At 42.3% G+C, this 17,834-nt stretch overlaps 1 protein-coding gene across 2 annotated transcripts; it reads right to left on the bottom strand.

The window, feature by feature from the left end:
* lpin1a (lipin 1a) lies at window positions 1-16,914 on the bottom strand. 2 transcript variants are annotated; one of them, XM_018734647.2, is made up of 21 exons: window positions 16,613-16,914; window positions 14,246-14,446; window positions 13,985-14,080; window positions 12,858-13,159; window positions 9,900-10,004; window positions 8,918-9,025; window positions 8,552-8,678; window positions 8,026-8,305; window positions 7,820-7,913; window positions 7,470-7,651; window positions 7,156-7,249; window positions 6,571-6,640; window positions 5,764-5,856; window positions 4,748-4,815; window positions 3,825-3,963; window positions 3,353-3,501; window positions 3,015-3,101; window positions 2,463-2,615; window positions 2,205-2,319; window positions 1,686-1,789; window positions 1-1,498 (listed from the first exon to the last, which is right to left on the bottom strand). In XM_018734647.2, the coding sequence occupies exons 2-21, from the start codon at window positions 14,435-14,437 to the stop codon at window positions 1,357-1,359; spliced, it is 2,700 nt and encodes an 899-aa protein (XP_018590163.1). In that variant the 5' UTR covers window positions 14,438-14,446; window positions 16,613-16,914; the 3' UTR covers window positions 1-1,356. The 2 variants fall into 2 exon arrangements, with proteins under 2 accessions (XP_018590163.1, XP_018590172.1); XM_018734656.1 differs by lacking the exons at window positions 1-1,498; window positions 1,686-1,789; window positions 2,205-2,319 and having other exon boundaries at window positions 2,529-2,615; window positions 3,015-3,096.
* Between the last annotated feature and the right edge of the window lie 920 nt (window positions 16,915-17,834).

Genomic DNA, 17,834 nt, shown 5'->3' on the forward strand with positions numbered 1-17,834 from the left:
AATGTTACAATATAAATACATAAAAATGCACATGTACAAAATATGTGTTCATGAAAGGAAAAGGGGATAAGGTCATGCACACACTAGCAATCTGCCACAGAGAAAGATACAACAATTTAACTGACAGCTTTGTTATTCACAGCATCATAATATTCTTTCACATTAGTGGTGTGTTTATATGTGCATAAATATTACAAATTGTAAGTATTAGCAGGTTATGAAACTAACACAGAATAGTTTAATAGTATTAATTGTATAGCTTGTGGAAAAAATACTGATAGCTCCTAAATGAACCTGCTTATATTTTCCATTTTCACGTTTTGAACAAGTTCTCAAAAAAAAAATTTTATAAACTGCAAAAACAGTATCTGGTCACCGGTCTCCACTGAAGAAGAATCACATGACTGAGTAAACAGACAAATTCCAGACAGAACCAAGGCCAGAATCAAACCCACATCCTTGGAGTACCACGGTATCAACACTGTACACCACACCACCATACAACGTAAAATGTGTGTCAAAAATGAAAATGTACTGTCCATTAAGAAAATGCTGAAAAAACAAATTATTGCATTGATTGGTGAGATAAAAGACAGCTCCATACACAATACATTTTTAGTACAGATATTTTTTTTGTGTTCACTGCTAATCAAGGACCATAAATCCACTACAGAGTTGTCCAAGATTAAAAAGACAAGAATATTCAAATAAAGTGCAGATTTCTCACCCAAACGGTTTGGCACAACAGGCACAACCATTCCCAGCATATTAGATAAAATGAATAGGGATTTTTAATTAGCATTAAAAAGCCAAGGAAATATTTTTTTGTCTGACTGCAGATGTTTTATCCATTAAAAGGAAACGATCAGTTTTGCACAAAATAAAATACACATTGGCTTGTATTTTAACTAACAAAATAAATAAAATTCTTGAAAACATAAACACAATAAGATGAACACAATGACCTTGTCAGATGTTCTTAAAGGCTTGCTTATCTCATTCGAATGCGTTTTCTTTTTCCTTGGGCGAACGGGTCTGTTTTATCCCGCCGTTGGGCAGTGTCGCTGCGTGCACGTCACAAGGTGTGTTCCTGCACACTTGTTTGTCTGTGCGTTTGAGCTGTTTTTATTGCGTGAGTCTGCGCAGGGCCATAGGTGAACCATCGAGGGATGAGGCAGCTGTCTATCAGTCTGTTCCAGTGTCTTTCTGCAGGTTCCAGCACCTCTCCCTGCCTTCAGGCATGAGCAGCACAAGCTTGAGCAGAGCAATGTGCCTGCCGTCATGGCATAAAGCACCCGTGTGCGTGCCTGTGCGTCTGTCTGTGTTTTGCACTCGGCCTCCACGGGGCTGCTGCGCTCAGCCGAACCCCCCCCATTCGCTGCGGGCGTCCACCCGAGGCGGTCGCTCTGTCCAGCATACACCCTGATAGGCGTACAAGGGTTCTCCACGGGTGATCAGGGGGAAGACCTGATCGACCATCTCACACAGGCGTCCATACCTTCAAAACAGCCCCGCGATAGCAAATTACAGCAAAGGTACGGGTGAGAGAACAAGTCAAAATCAATAACACCAAGTCAGGAAAAGTTAAGAAAAAGAGCCTCACGGCAAAATCTTGCAGGCTGCCAACTATAAAACTCACTAAACTTGTCCAGCGCTGCACATCTCCGAAAGCCATTTATACTTACGATGATATGTTTGTCTTGGCATGTTCTTGAATCAATTCCCCTTTAGGGTTCACTGTAAATATTCTGTTTAAAGAGACTCCAACTTCCTTATATGTGTATGCATCCTACAGCACAAACAAACAGGCAGTGTTATGATTTTTTTAAAGTATCAATTTGTATCCATGCCAAAATACTTCTATAAAGCATTTAAAGTGTGTTTATGTGATACCTCCTAGAGAACCAGCCATTCATTTGCTGTCCTCTGTAGGGGATATATGGTTTTAAGCGTATTTACTAAACCGTACACACATACAAAGCTGTGTTCTAATGCACACCATACAGGATATTCTATGATTTTAAATGATTCCACATGGAAATCCTAGAAGTATACTGAAAATTTATTGTTGGATTTCAGGAGGCTATCAAAAATTTGCTTGTGAGAAAACTGTCATCATGTGCCAGTGTAATGAAGAAATACACCCAATATAATTCAGAAAAGCCAAATGGATGCCCACTTGTACATTAATGCATTAAACTTACCGTTGCTCTGTTTCCAAACGCTGCGTAGAAAGGTTCAGTGTTTGGGTAGAACAGGTTCTTAATGTCCGTCAGGCATTCAATTTTAAATTTCTCTGGTTTCTTCTCAATAACTTCCCTGCAGCGAGGTCAAGAAAAGGCATTTTATGTAGAGCAACGTCAAAAGGCCTATTTTAAGACCGCGAAGATCTTTAATCGCATTTTGACAGCGGGGAAGACACTGTCATTTTCACTCTCGACAGGCAGACACGGTGGTCTCACCTGTGCAGGGCAGAGAAGAGGCTGCTTGGACTGAGCAGGACCGGGCCCTTGGGCAGCATGGCGCCCCTCTCGGTCACCCAGTGCAGATATCCGCGGGTCATATCTGCCATTCCGATGGCTCGTGCAGAGCAGTACACAAATTTATAGCCATTTCTGTGACAAAGCAAAGGGCTCTTGTCAAAATTCAGAGAATATGCCGGTGAATGGTGGTTAAACCATTTCCTTTGTAATACTAGGTACTCCAGCTCACGTCAGAGTGAAAGGCTGTTTTAGACGAGGTTCCAAAAAAAGTTTCAGAACCGCCTTCCAGAACAATCTGATTTCATTATATCTGATTTAGATTTTTTGACCTTTACAACTCTGCGGTGAGGCCATCTGAATGCTTTAAATGTCTTATGAGCATGTGCCGGGATAGAGTACAGCACTGGCACTTGATCATATAAAACATATGTACATGTGTTGGTGACTAATGCAGCACTGGTCTTTTGTAATAAAAAGTGCAACATGGGTTCATATCAGCAAGGCTTCCTTGATGGTGTCTGTGACACTCACTGGCTCACAAGGTGGTAGAGGCGAGCGATTCCCTGGTGGGTCCAGTCTTTGCCCAGGGTTGGGAGGATGTGCCCAAGGGTGTCTGATCTTTGGCAGGGGATGGTATCAGTCAGAGGCAAAAGAATAAATGTGACTAACAATCCAGCACTGACCACCTTTATAACACTGCGTGTACTTCATGGTTCAAGACATGGATTTTTGTTGCTTTTTGTTGCTACGACATGGATTTTTATAGCTAAAACTGGTAAAATTTGCAGTCACTTTGGGTTGAAATGTTAGCAAACAAACCAAATATACTAATAATAATAATAATACTAATAATTGCAAGTCTCCAGCACCTGGTGATGGTACCGTCGATGTCAGAAATGACAATTTTGTCATCCCAGTTCCACAGATAGATGGTGCCTTCACAGCGGCAGGTGCCCTGGTACTGGGTGGTGACACTGAAGACCACGTCATTGGGGCCATCTTTCAGCTGCAGATTCCTCTGGGTGAATGCAGCGAAGTGCTACGTAAGTCCTCACTGTACGTGCTGGTTAAAGCTGTGTTGACTAACCGACTGTGACAGCTGCTAGCACACTCAAGTAACCGCTTTCTTAATCTCCCAGAAGAGAAAGATGAAAAATAAAAATCGCCTGGCTCTTAAAAACTTTAGTCTAAACAACTATGAATTGAAAGTCCATGAGTCGAAACAAATCCATCCTTATTACTGGTTGTTTTTTCTTCACAAATCCAAAATGCTGGCAGACACACACGTGCACACACATTATTTTAGTAATCTCAGAAGCAACATGTAAATGTGGTTCTCACCAGTTGCTCAGAAGTCAAGCGAAGGGTCTTTTGGTAGGAAACGGTTCCACTGGAGTTCATCACCTCGGGTTGGGCGGGACCTGTGCTCTGCCGGGTTACTGGATGCTCGTCGTCACTGGAGGATGACTCATCTTTTCGTCTGTTTCGGGACAGGAGTAAAGTGTCAAATACTCAGATGCATAAAATGGGTGCAAAAGACGCCTGCGTGGAGACCAACGATCTAGGCACATAATTCCATGTGCTCGATTTCTTTTATTCCAGGATGCAATGGAGAGCATCGCCAAGCAGAAGACAATGAAGGGCTGTGGAACAGTTCCACTGGTATTGCTTGTTGAATGAATGAATGAATGAATGAATGGGCTTTATTGCCAAGTATGTTTACACATACAAGGAATTCGTCTTGGTGACAGAAACTTCCGCAGCACAGACAGAATGACAGTGACAAGACACAGATAATAAAAGTAGAGTGGGCTAATAAAAGATTAAAAAAAAATATATATAGGGTATAAAGTACACAATATACAAAATAGACACTAGACATTATATGTTTGTACAGGTATGTTATATACAATGCAAGGGAAAGTAAATAAAAGATATGATGTGAAAAATAAATATAAATATAAATAGCGTTGTTTATTGCACCAGTTTACTCCCTAGGGGGCATTTAGCTGTTCATGAGGTAGATGGCCTGAGGAAAGAAACTTTTCCTGTGCCTGGCTGTCCTGGTGCTCTTCAAACACTGACCGTGCAATCGTCCAACAACATAGCAGTACAAATTAATATTTTATCCAACCAGTCATTTAGACCTTTAATGCTACAAAAGGGATTATTTCTAAGATTCTTAAAGGCAGTCAGCTAACAGGTCTGCTGCAGACTCTCGCTATTTACATGATCCTCGGTTTTGCTGTGGCATGTTCAGCTACCTGGTTACAGTGACAGTCTTTCCCGGTTGCTCTCTGTTCTCAGCGACTCCCTGTTGTAAGGAAGATTCCTGCAATAAACCAACAAACAAACAAACAAACAAACAAGCGCATAAACAAATAATTTCCTTCAACCAACACTAGACTGATATAACACTGAAGGAATGATATGTTGAAGTATGACATCTGATAATTATTTGTGTGAACTTAACAGATGTGGTACTGCTTCTCAAAACATTACTGTGGATCTGCCCAAACAAACTAAAGGGTAATGAGCATATCAACCCTCTCAGGCCCAAATTAATACTAGCAGTAGGGAATGCTAGTATTAGTAGGCACACACACACACACACACACACATTTTCAGAACCGCTTGTCCCATACGGGGTCACGGGGAACCGGAGCCTAACCCGGTAACACAGGGCGTAAGGCCGGAGGGGGAGGGGACACACCCAGGACGGGACGCCAGTCCGCCGCAAGGCACCCCAAGCGGGACTCGAACCCCAGACCCACCGGAGAGCAGGACTGTGGTCCAACCCACTTCGCCACCGCGCCCCCCTATTAGTAGGCAATTACATTTATTTATTTAGCAGACGCTTTTCTCCAAAACAACTTCCAATGAACTCTATGTAGAGTTATCAGCCCACACACTTCATTCACTGCGGTGACTTACACTGCTAGATACACTACTTACACTGGGTCACTCATCCATACATCAGTGGAACACACTCTCTCTCTCTGTCACTCACACACTATAGGTGAACCTGGGCAGCATGTCTTTGGACTGTGGGAGGAAACCCAAACAGAGACCATGCAAACTCCACACAGACTGAGCAGGGATCAAATGCATGTCCTCTTGCACCACCCAGGTGCTGTGAGACAGCAGTGCTACTTGCTGTGCCTCCATGCCGCCTCATCACAATTAGTGATGCTAATATGCAACGTCTGCCTGGAGAGGGCCAAGTTAATTTAATGAGTTTCACACCGACTGCGAAGTAGGGTCTTATTTGAGAACGCACCGGTTTTGATGCACCACTCCTCCCGCGCCACGAGAACCACCATCGCCCTCCCTTCTTCGGCATCTTCTCCTTGATGATGCTCTCCACCGTACCCTGAGACAAATGCACAACTCAAACTGAACCAAAAGCCACCGGTGACAATCTATATCAATCTGGAGAAAAACTTGAACTTCAGGAGATTTCTCTTATGTCAACAATAGTTTTAAAATAAATTCCCCTCTTTTGAAAGCAAAGTACTGCAAATCTCTTTAAATGTAGAAGCTGTATTTAAACTGAAATCAATGAAGCCCTTGGAGGTATGAAAATGGGCTTACAGGGTTTGTGAAGTGCAGGCTTACTTTGAAAGCAATACTATATAAAAAATCTTAAAAATGAAGCAAAACTATCACTGTACTATTACAATCCATGACATAATTCCATGCAAAGGTAATCAATTTTCAGTGAAATAAATCCAGCGCAATATTTTCTCAGAATTTATTTATGGGAATTTTCCTAGGAGGAGTCCTGAGCTTTCATCAGATTCTTAAAGGAGTCTGTGGCCTAGAAAAGATCAAGAATCTCTACCTAGAATGTGGTCAATTGTTTCCGAATAAATATAAAGGATGAGAATTTGACAAAACAAGAACAAATGTGTTTATAGCTTTACACACGGAACCCAACATAATTAACTCAGATGTTAAACCACTTGAGGGGTCCGGCAGAAAGCTGCAGTATGTTTACGGTCTACAGAGCCTCTGCCTTCGGCCTCCTGTGACCTCAGTGCCCTTGAGCGAGATGGAGAGGTGGTGTCATGTTGTGTTGGGGTACCTTTGGTAAAGGCTTCTGAAACGCCTGCATAGCCAGCATCAGAGGAGCTGCAGTGATCCAGTTGTAGTACCTGCAGAGAGAACAAACAGGTTCAGTCAAGTGATTCATATTTTAGCAGAGCGAATCAGGCATTAAATTCAGATTAAACTGAAAAAAACACTTATTGGAGTTTGCCGGCTGAACAGCGAAACTTTCTGACCTTAAAAGCAGACATATTGTTCTGAACTGAAAAAGAACTGAACGGAGAGTCAGAAAAGAAGGTTGCGGGATGATTTTGTGAATGTTTCGCACTATAAATGCCTTGAATATTGTCAGTTATGTTAAGTACGTGCAAGAAGGGCTACTGTGATGGTTATTCTTGTGGCGCCGTCGAGTCAACCCTAATTTGTAGTGACCACTTCTGCGGTTTTCGAGGCAACAAAAGAGCCAAAGTGGCTTGAGATCTTGAGATTGCCTTCTGTTCATGTTTTGGGGGGAGTCCCTGAGCAGGACCACCATCAAGCAGCTTAAAAGTTCATAGGCACCAACCTGACTGTATGTTCTACCACAGCGAAGGTTTCGGAGCTGAAAAATATTGTTACTCACTTAGTTCCAATCTTCACCACTAGATTTGGATCATCAATGATTGTCGGGTTTTCAGAAAACTGCTGATAGGATACTGCCTTTTCTTGAAATTTTTCTGTAGGAGGAAAAGTCAAACATGATTGAGAACTAACTGATATTTGTATTGCTCAACAAAGATTTCAACTTGTATTATTTTCTCATCTTTGCTTTTCTTCCTGTTGCTAAAACAAATCTTTTCAACAAATCTAAAAAAAAAAAATAGTTTTAATTTAGCTATTCCATCTCTCTGGAATAATAAAATTCTAAGTATAATGTGCAGCTGGAAAATGGCTAACCTTTAGTAATTTCCTTGTTGTCAGTTAGTCCTCCACATAGAGAGATGGCGATAGAGGGCAGATCTCCTAAGTGTTCAGAGAAGCTATCGATGCCACTGTCCATGCCTGAACTGCCAATGGACTGAGGTGATGGGCTGACACTCCTGACCGCATTCTCTGTCCTGCTCCTGCCAGCACCATCCCTGTCATTTGCAAGTCACCAAAGTATCCATTTAGGGACTGAGTGGGTGTGTACAATTATAATACAGTCACTTGGCACAATCTTGAGTTTTAAAAATTTAACAAATCTAGCTGTTTATAATAAGAAATGTTCCATTATTCATGAGAGACAACTTTTTACTGAAGGTCACCTTTTAGGAAAGTAGAGAGCAGCAACTTCAGGCTCCAGTCCTGTGATGTCATCAAGATACACCCCATCTGCTCCTAGATGGCGACTCCTTTTCTCTAAGGATAGTTGACACCAATCACTTCTGTTCAGCTGCCAGATATGTGTGTCCATACTGAAGGGAATTTTGTTTTTGGTAGGGGGGCTTCAAAATCAAAGTGACGGTCATACCTTTCCTTTTGGATGGTGAGTCGGTCTTGTTGACTGGGAGGGAACCTGGGCTGTCCCCATCGTCAGAAACGAGGGAGGCCACTGTGCCCCTTCCTTCTACCTCTGGCTCCACGGTGGGGACAGTGGCACCCTCTTGCAACTCAGGCCCAGCTGGGATGAGCAACAAAGACTCCACTGGTGCCTGTTCCCCCATGATAGATCCACATTGATTGCTTTCTGTTGCTAACAGGGCCATAGGGGCCGATATCAGAACCTCCACCTCTGTCGGGATGAAGGACAGCTGGGGATAAAAGCAGGGGGATAAAGTCAAAACAGTTTCCAGAGAGTGGATACTCTGGGCGAGCTCCCAGCGCGTCCTCAGTTGGTCTTTACTTCACTGATTAGTGTTTCATGTAAACTGTGCACTGGCATTTCTGAAGCTTACATAAGCATGCACTGGATCTGGTCAGTACCATTACTGTCCACTCCATTACAGCCATTTACATCCATTCCTGCTCAGAGAACCATGCAAGAGCTGTAGCAGTACCTTGGCAGCATGGGGCAGCTCTCCCCACGTCCACAACATCTCGGGGTTGTCCTGCTTGTCTTTTTTTGATGGTTTTGTCACGAGCTCCGAATCACTGTTTGGGGTCTCGGATCGAGAATTCTTGGGGCTTTGACAAGAGAAAAGTCAAATCTTGGTTTCAGCCAAATTTCAGTCCAAGTCTTTCAAACATGATTTACAGTTTACTGTATTATTGCCCCACTGAGTGACAACATCATTGTTGGAAATTGAAGAGAATTTCTGTGCTTTTGTCTATATCGCTACAATTCAGGTCTATTCTTCACAGCTCAAATGCTGAAGAGATGGACTGAGCACTCTAGGCACATAGTGCTGGAAAGGACCTCATACCTATGTCGAGGCTCGAAGGGGGAAGACTGCTGGGGGCAGGAGTGAGACAGACCCCCACGGGCTGGAACTGTCAGAGAGCAGGTCAGACTTTCATGCTCAATCATCATGCTGTGGGTTTTATAAGTAGAAGAAAAGCAAACATGTCAGACTGTTAACACTGACTAATGCCCAGGTCATCTTTACCTGTCTGTATTCACAGATGCATATCCTCCATGAGGTACTTTCTAGAAAAGCAATTTAAAAGCACTAAAATGAGAAAGATTTTGCCAAAATTTTGCAACTCTACTACATTCTCAGATCTTATGAAGATAACTGTTACTTTCCTATTCGGATGCTGTGACACTTAAGACAGCACTAAGAGATGAACCCACCATGCAAGCCTCTTACGCTTTCAAAGTATATATATATATTTTTGTTCAGGCTGCACTTTTCCGTCAGAAAAAAAAAAAAAACAGAGTTGGACAGAAAACACTGACGCCTTAAATATGCACTGTGCGGTTAATGCACTCAGTGGACAGGAAACTTGTACACAGTTGCAGGCGCAGCCGTTTTCATCCAGTGTTGCGGTTCTTTTACAAGTGGTGCCTTAAGGGGAGACTCGGAGAATACCTGTACTTCTCTTGCTCCCACCACTACTTACTGAATCTTGTTTTGCACACATGTGCCATTCTGGTTATTCTGGTTCACATTATTATTAGCTCATTTAGGTGATGGTGTACTCGAGAGGAACTCACAATGTTAGGTTTGCGTACCATATTATTCCATTTATACCACAATTTTTCATCCATTTATGTAGCTAGATGACAGTCACCGGAGCAACCCAGGAGCAACTTTTTGCAACAGTACCCCATGGGAGCAGGGAATCAAAGGCAGGCTCTTGAACGAAAGTCACTGGACTGCTGTGCTATGTTACCTACTGGTCTGCATGCTGGGTCACTCAGAATGGCATCAACTCCATCATTTCAGGCAGGACTGGACCTACCTCGGCAGACTAAACTGGCCCCCTTCGGAAAGTTGACAAGCCGTATTTTGTGTAAAAGTATTTCCCATGGATCCTTGTTCCAAGTAGATATCACATGGTGAGGGCCTAAAACATAAACAAAAACACAATTTTAAACAAACGACTAACTGTAAATAAATACAACTTCCAAAACAAGAACGACATGATTTAGATCAGCACACATCCAGACAGCTGGATTCATTAAACATACAGGATTGTTCCAAAACAAGAGTGTTTGAGGAAAAAGTACAGAGAACATTGTTTTGTTCCAAAGAGCAAATCCCTGGACCTCTTCCAACACAACAGGCTGCATTTCATAGAAAGGAACACGTGTGTCCAGTTGCACAGGTCTAAACACACTGTTCACACGCTGCCTGAAACTGCTTGTCCTGAGCAGAGGGGTTGCAGAAAACCAGAGCCTAACCCAGCAACACCAGGTGTAAGGGGACACACTCAGGAGGGACCACCGATCCACCACAAGGCACCCCAAACAGGACTTGAACCCCAGACCCACCACAGAGCAGGACCTGGCTAAACCCACTGTGCTACCACACCCCTTGGGTCTAAACAAAAAAGCTAAATTGCATGAGTTGTTTTATTGTTTATGTTCATTAAAATAATATCTAGTGCTGGTGACATTAGTAAGATTGCAAATAGGAACTTTTTTGACTTTTTTTTGCACACAAGTATAGACAGTGCTTGGAGTTGACAGAAGGACTGTAGTCGAAGCTTATTATGGAGGACACGATGTTTTTGTTTTTGTGTTTGACTTTGGCAAACGGAAAAAGGTCCGCGAGATTCTGGGAAAGGACGAGAGCCAAGGCTTGCCTTGGATCTTTTGTGAGGCTCACAACGCAACTTTGCTTTCTTGGAAAATGTTCCCACAGTTGATTCATAGAGGATCAGTTGTTTACTTCGGCAGCAAAGATGTGCTTCCACATTTCAAGTCGGGTCCCACTTTCTTCTCGAGCTGTGTGAGCACAGCTCATACAACCAAATGTGGCTCAGGTCTCTTGTTTGAGACAAAAACAGTACTCCCTTTAGAAAACCCTTTCTTGTGTAAGCCATAAGAATAAAAGTAAACATTTAATGTTAACTGCAAGAAATGAAAATTTGTTTTTGTTTCGTGCTGTTTTGATATGCTCTCATTTAAGTACTGTTTGTGCAGATTATACTTGTTTACAGGGAGAAGCATTACACTCATCTCAACCCATTTGTATTTCTGACATGTCTGAACTGATACTTTGGCAAATACCATACCTTGTATTTTTTCACAGTTATCTTTCCCAAGATACAATGAAGTCTTGGGTTCTTATAACAGGGAGTTTATAAGAAAGCCACATTTCCTGACATGTACAATTAATAATAATCAGTTGTTGCACTTTATAAATGAATACAATGCTATGATAAAGCAACAAAAGGCATATTATCATTACTTTATATAAATGAAGTAGGATTGAAGGGTTAATCCAAATAACTGAATTGTTTATACATAAATCCACTTTTCATTGCTGAAAAGTTTGGATGTGGAAATGTACAGATTTCAGTTATGACCATTTTTTTCCCTAAACATTTCAAATAATTTTTAACAAGTCCTGGCAGAGTTGCTATAAAATTAAATGAATGTATAACAGCTAAACAACTCAGTGCTCAAAGTGGCTGAAATGCAAAACATGGCACTGGTACTTATTCTTGCCTCTGGGTGAAGCATGATGATGCAGAACAACATAGACTAAAATCCAGCAGCAGAACAGAATTTCCAAGTTCTTTGTCAGTATCCTAGCATGCCAAGTGGTTTCCATGCACAGGACAATTAGTACGCCTGTTATTACTTAATATTTTTGGTTAAGAATGCTTACTATTTCACATATTTGTATGGCTGCGTATTTTGACTGAAATAGTTCAGATTAAATATCTCAAAAGTACAGTGACAAGGCCCCTCACGTGAATAAGCAACTTGTCCTTAAAATATTGGGATACTGAACATGGGTGGATATTGATCTCGAGCGTACAATGAAGAATGTACGATATTCTTATATGTCCATTTATTCCCCTTGAAAGAATTCTAAAATTAGCTGAAAGGTCACTCTCAAGAACAAACTGGATTTGAATATTCTCTTGACACCCTCTCCATTCACCTCTACTCTTTGTTCATTCATCTTCTCATCTTATTGGACTGATCAGCCAGACACCCTGAAGGTTTAATTCTGACAAAAATGGTCCAAACAAAGCTCATCCAAGCCTTTGCCTGTGGGCACTGGCTTTAAAATGATGACCCAAAGAAGTGGGTCTTGTCTAGCCTTCATCAAAATGAGGGAATTCAGGAGATGGAAATCATTCTTAAATTCTTTCAAAGCAAGCAGCCCTGGAAAATATTTTTACCTTAACATGAATAATCTTCAATCTCCAGTCTCTAAGAAAAATACATTTCAGTTAAACAAAGTTAAGCTATTTCCTCATCAAATCATACCAGCAAGGTGATATCTAGGTAGACAGCATAGCACTTAAATCCTCTACTTCTCTTCAAGGAATGAGGACTTGTGGGACCACATTCAATCAGGGACAATCTAAACAAAGAAGTGCCTATGGATGACTGGAAGTAAGGCCCGGGTATCCAAGGACCAACCACCAGGCACATAAGAATCAAAGATGGGCCTCCATGGGCCAGTGGACTAGTTTCCAAAGGCACAAGACCTAGTCTCTAAGGATAAAAGACCTGCACTCCAAGAACCAAAAACCTTGTCTAAAAGGACAAAAATTCTTTCCCACAAGGTCCAATGACCTGATCCACAAGGATCAAAGGCCTATTCTCCTGTCTAGATAAATAATTAATTCTTAGTATTGTCATTAGGAATATATTCATTATGTATTAATTATTCCTGAACAAAGTATTTATATCAAAAAGACAAATATCTATCCATGTCTTTAGTGAGGACCTACCAGCTGCTGTCCAACTCCTTATCTTCATCAGAGCTCATATCGATGGTAAACATGTCCTCATCCTCAGATTCGTCCCCACTATCCTCCTTCTTTAGACTGTCTGCCTTATTCCTCTTTCGTCTCTTCCGCCTCTTCTTCAGGATCCCGTTGTCCCCGACAATCTGCGGAGCACACAGGGCTAGGACGGAGGGTCCGGACCCACATTCAGGGAGGTGGGCCGGGCCTTTGCTCAGCTGAGCCTCCATGAGGGTCGCACCCTCAGTTAAGATTGGGGAGGTGGTCAGGTATGAAGGTATCACTTCCTGTCCCAAAAGATGAATAAAATGAGATGTTCACAAACTGTATGAAAGACTGTTTCCCCACATCAACATTTTTCTCCGGTAACATTACTGCCCCACCCAATGTAACACAGAGCAATCGGTTTGAACTCCATTTGAGAACTCTGTCAAAGCTATTACAAAATGTTATACGTTTTTCAGGAGTCACAACGAGTCCTGTCTTACACCAAAATTTGCCTTCTGCTGTGTTTGAGGGCAAAACACAAAAAAATTAAATAAATATGTAACAGCCATTGTTCTCAATAGCTCTGATTTACCTTGGGCAACTGGAATTTTACATGATTCTGTTACTACCGATTCTGTCAGAGCCATCATCTGTTGCCTTCTGACCGTGAGAAAACTAAACAGACCTTGGGTAGGGCCGTGGCAAGGCAACAGCAACAAATTGTGCAGAATATTAGTTCTCCAAAATAAAAGTTTGTGCATTTTTAAATCAGGATCAGTTGGGACCTCAGTAAGTGTATCTGAATATTCACCGTACCCCTGCTTAAATGTATGATTACATGTACATATTTATTTTCACTCATTTGGATATAATAATCATTATTTGTAGGTACATCCTTTAGATTGGTGTTTTCTAACTGTCAAGCAAGAAACATTGGTAAGTTTATCATGCATTGAGATGAATTACATTTTAGATCATAAAACCTGATCTAAATACTTTGTTATGATGTCCTAACTCATTAGTACACACCCACACACGCACAAGATGCTGTCTGAGGCCACAACAAGATGCTTGGTTGTGGCCTCAAACAGGGCAGTAAGGGTGTCAGGGAGTCGACAGCTAACCTGGCCCTCCTCTGTCTCCTTCACGAAGAAAGCCTCTCCATTCTCACCCAGCTTCATGTGCAGATTGACAGGCTCTCCATTGATCTCAATGTCCACCTTTTCCAGGCACGGGAAAAGTAAAGGAAATTTGAACAAATGTTGAGCCTGGAAACTGAATTCACAATTTAGGAAGACACAGCAGCTATCTTCAGATTCTCTTCGCTCCATCTCCTGCCTTGCCTCCATCCACCCTCCACCTTTAACTCAAACCCTCCCTCTTACCACTTTCTCACGGGACCTTAGAACGCCCATCTTCCCAAAGCGGACATGGAACGGGGAGCACTGGAGGGTCCCATCTGGCTGGCGCACCACGATGACATCGATGCAGCCCGAGAGTGTGGTAGGATTCAGGCCGCGGTACAGCTCCTTCACCTGCACAAACATCTGGCCTGCCAGCTGACCCACGTAGTTCATGGTTTGTGTCTGGTGAACAGGAAAGGAAGACATTCAAAGCCTGGCTGGAGGAGGTACAAGGCCACCCATTCCTGCCCCTAAAGCAGCTCAGAAATTAATCTGATTACACATCCCTGGCAGTAAAATTCAAGAGTGGAAGTAAAATTTCAGATCAACAGCACACATCTTAGGACCATGTAAATGATGTCAAAGAATGAGCTTCTTCAGTGTTTTACTGTTAGTGATTTTACTCTTGAGGCTATTCCTGGTCTGTTTTAGTCAGGGGCACCTGTTCATCTGATCAACATAGCACAGGTGACTATACTTACTTTTGTTCATTTAGTTATGAAACATACAGGTATGGTAAGTTCAAAAACATAAAACAGGGGACATTTGATGGAAGGTATGGCAGGGGTAAGCAAACTGTTCAAGCAAGTGCTCATGTTTAAACAGCAGAGCGTACATCACAAGCCATCAGTGTTTGTAGTACAACTGTATTTGTCTAATAGGCTAATGTCAGGGTCCAGGTGAGTTAAGTACCTGGATGGAAGCTCTGGTCTCACTGATGGGACCAACAACAAAGGAGTCAAAGTTCGTATTCTCAGAGCCAACTAACATAATAAAAACTAAAATCTCCTGTCAAGTATCTCCTGCTTTATTTGAATTTATACTTCCAGTTAGGGAGTATCAAATGAAATCAGAATCATAGTCAAAACAAGGTATTGGGGGTGTCCCCCAATATTCAGCCAAGCCTAATTTGTCCCCCCAAGTGTATGGCTCCATTGAGTACTACTGGTAATTTAGTTTGATCCTCCAAAACCCGATGAGTGTTTATGCCGTTGGACAGCAAAATAACAAGAAGAAGCAACATAAATCTCAGAAACCCAACCATGAAGTCAGGTGAGAACGCGACAGCTGCTGCAGACCACCCTGCATGTGAAACGCATAAGGACCATGCGGTACGCTGTGCTCCCTAAGGAGATTACAGCACTACAGCAATCGGCAGGCCTGCCAAGCCCCCGCTCATGGCTGGGGACCAGCATTAATGACCCCTTGAAATGAAAAGCTGAGAGAGACAGAGAGGATACACATGAAATGAACACCAGGCTCTGCACGTTTCTCAGTGCAACCCCGTCTTTCTCCTTTTGTTAAGAGAAAGAGGAAGGGAGCATTCCCAAGGGAATTCCAGGTCCATACATCACATCGCAGACATAAACTGTAACATACTGTACATCCTTTCCATGCCATGGGACTTCATGAAGGTCTTTGTCCAAAGAACAGATGTAAACCATAAAGCATATTAACAGATGTGGATAATATTACTGAATCTGTGCCCTGCTTTAATACCCTTGAGCATGGCATTTACCCTGAACTGCTCCAGTAAAAATTACCCTGCTGTATAAATGGGCAAATAATTTTAAGTAGCTTAGTGTACAAATGTAACATTGTAAGTCATTTTTTGGAAAAAAAGCTTTATTATTATTATTATTATAGTTCATAATTCCATCAGCCAAATATTTCAACTGGTTCTTGATCTCGTGTTCTTCAGATCTCAACAAGAGACCAGGGAAATTTTTCCATTTGTGCTGTTCCCATGGCATTACTGCAATCTTTTTATCGTTTGTTATGCGGCCTTAATGGTTAAAGACATAAAATTAAGATTTTTAGTTTCTTAACAGCTTTATTTGGAATGAAAAAAATCTTGACATGTCTTTCTACTCAGTTTAGGTACTTAGTCAGCGAGTAGACTTCTTGCAGTGACTGTATTCTTCAGGAAGTGATTTTATAGCTGAATCATGCATGGCATTCTTTTGACTATATGATTAATAAACGGTGTCAAAAGTGTTACTAAACAGTTTATGCACAAGTGTGTTAAGGTTTCGATATTTTCTCCACTTTTTAGAGAGAAAATATTTCAATAAAATGTATTTATTTATTTCAATTTTATTTATGCAGGGGAGATAGGTGTCAATATTTTAGAACGGAATGCCATCGCATCTGAAAAAAACTGAAAATGAAACTTCGCTCACAACAGACACAGCTGAGTTTCCGAAATGTGTCTCATCATTTTCCAACGAAGTAACGACAACAATATAAGTACCAACACAGAACGAAAACATTAACTTAAGCCTGGTCCTGGGTTTCGAGTCCCGCTCCCACCACCACTAGTCCCTTTGGTTAAGGCACAGTACTTACCGTGAATTAGTACAGGTAATACCCTGCTGCTTAAAGTAAAGTTGCATATCTAGCACTGCAAGTCGCTTTTGGACAAAGCAAAGCAAAAGGTGCCGGAAAAATGAACGTTAGATCATAACAGTTATAGATAATTGCCCACTCTGCACTGTACGCCTGGTTTCCATGGAAACGGTGGAGTCCCCGCTCACGCGACCACGGTGAGCGACGAGCTGCGAAAAAGCCGCGCTGAATCCGCTCTGCTCCCGCGATCGGCGCTCGAGCCCCGCTCCGTCCGCGCGCCGGGTCTCTCGTTCCACGCTGGGCGTGACGACACCACCCCCCGCTGCGCTGGTTTTCCGGATGACATCAGGAGAGCGCTGAGCTAAGCCCCCCTCCCCCCCCGTGCGTCTTGTTCCGTTTCATGTATTTTTTCACGGATGAAAACCGTGAAAACCCCACACGCACACGCGCACGCGCAAACTCACACGCACAACTACTTTACATCATTACCTCTGGCAACGAAATACTAAAAAGTTGTTAAAATACACATTGGTTCAGTTTTACAACATTGGAGGCAGATAGGACTATGTACCTGTTCACAAAGCTCAAGGTCTTTTCATTTTTTAAAAAAACTTACCTTCCTTTATGTAATTAACATTTTTCAATTTCCATTTACTCCTTGTGTGGGGGTGTGACGGCACAGCAGGTTCCGCCAGGTGCCCCTGGGACAGACTGGCATACCATCCTGGGCATGTTCCCTCCCCTTCCAGCCTTACACCCTGTGTTGCCAGGTTACACTCTGGTTCACCACAACCCCCGCTTGGGATGAGTGGTTTCAGACAATGTGTGTGTGCATTCATTGTGCTGGCTTTTTTTCTCCAAAGCAACTCACAGGATTAAGGTACTTAACAGCTATCAACCAATTTATATAGCTGGGCAATATTATTGGCGCAATTGAGAGTAAGTACTTTACTTAAGGCTACCACAGCTGGAAGTTGAACCTGCCACCTTGGGGGGTCAGAAGGTAACAGCACTAACTACTGTGCTACCAGCTGTCTGTGGAGTAAGATGGTGGCACAAGTGCATGAGTGGTGAAAGAGGATGGGAGTTCGACCCCCACTCAGTCCGTATGGAGCTTGCAAATACATTAGTGAAATCATTAATTACTACACTTCCCATAAGTACTATAAATTCCATAGAATCACATGACAATGCAATTTAAGACACACTTTAACACACAACA

This window comes from Scleropages formosus, chromosome 15 (genome assembly GCF_900964775.1).
Source record: "Scleropages formosus chromosome 15, fSclFor1.1, whole genome shotgun sequence".
In the NCBI taxonomy this organism is placed as follows: domain Eukaryota; kingdom Metazoa; phylum Chordata; class Actinopteri; order Osteoglossiformes; family Osteoglossidae; genus Scleropages; species Scleropages formosus.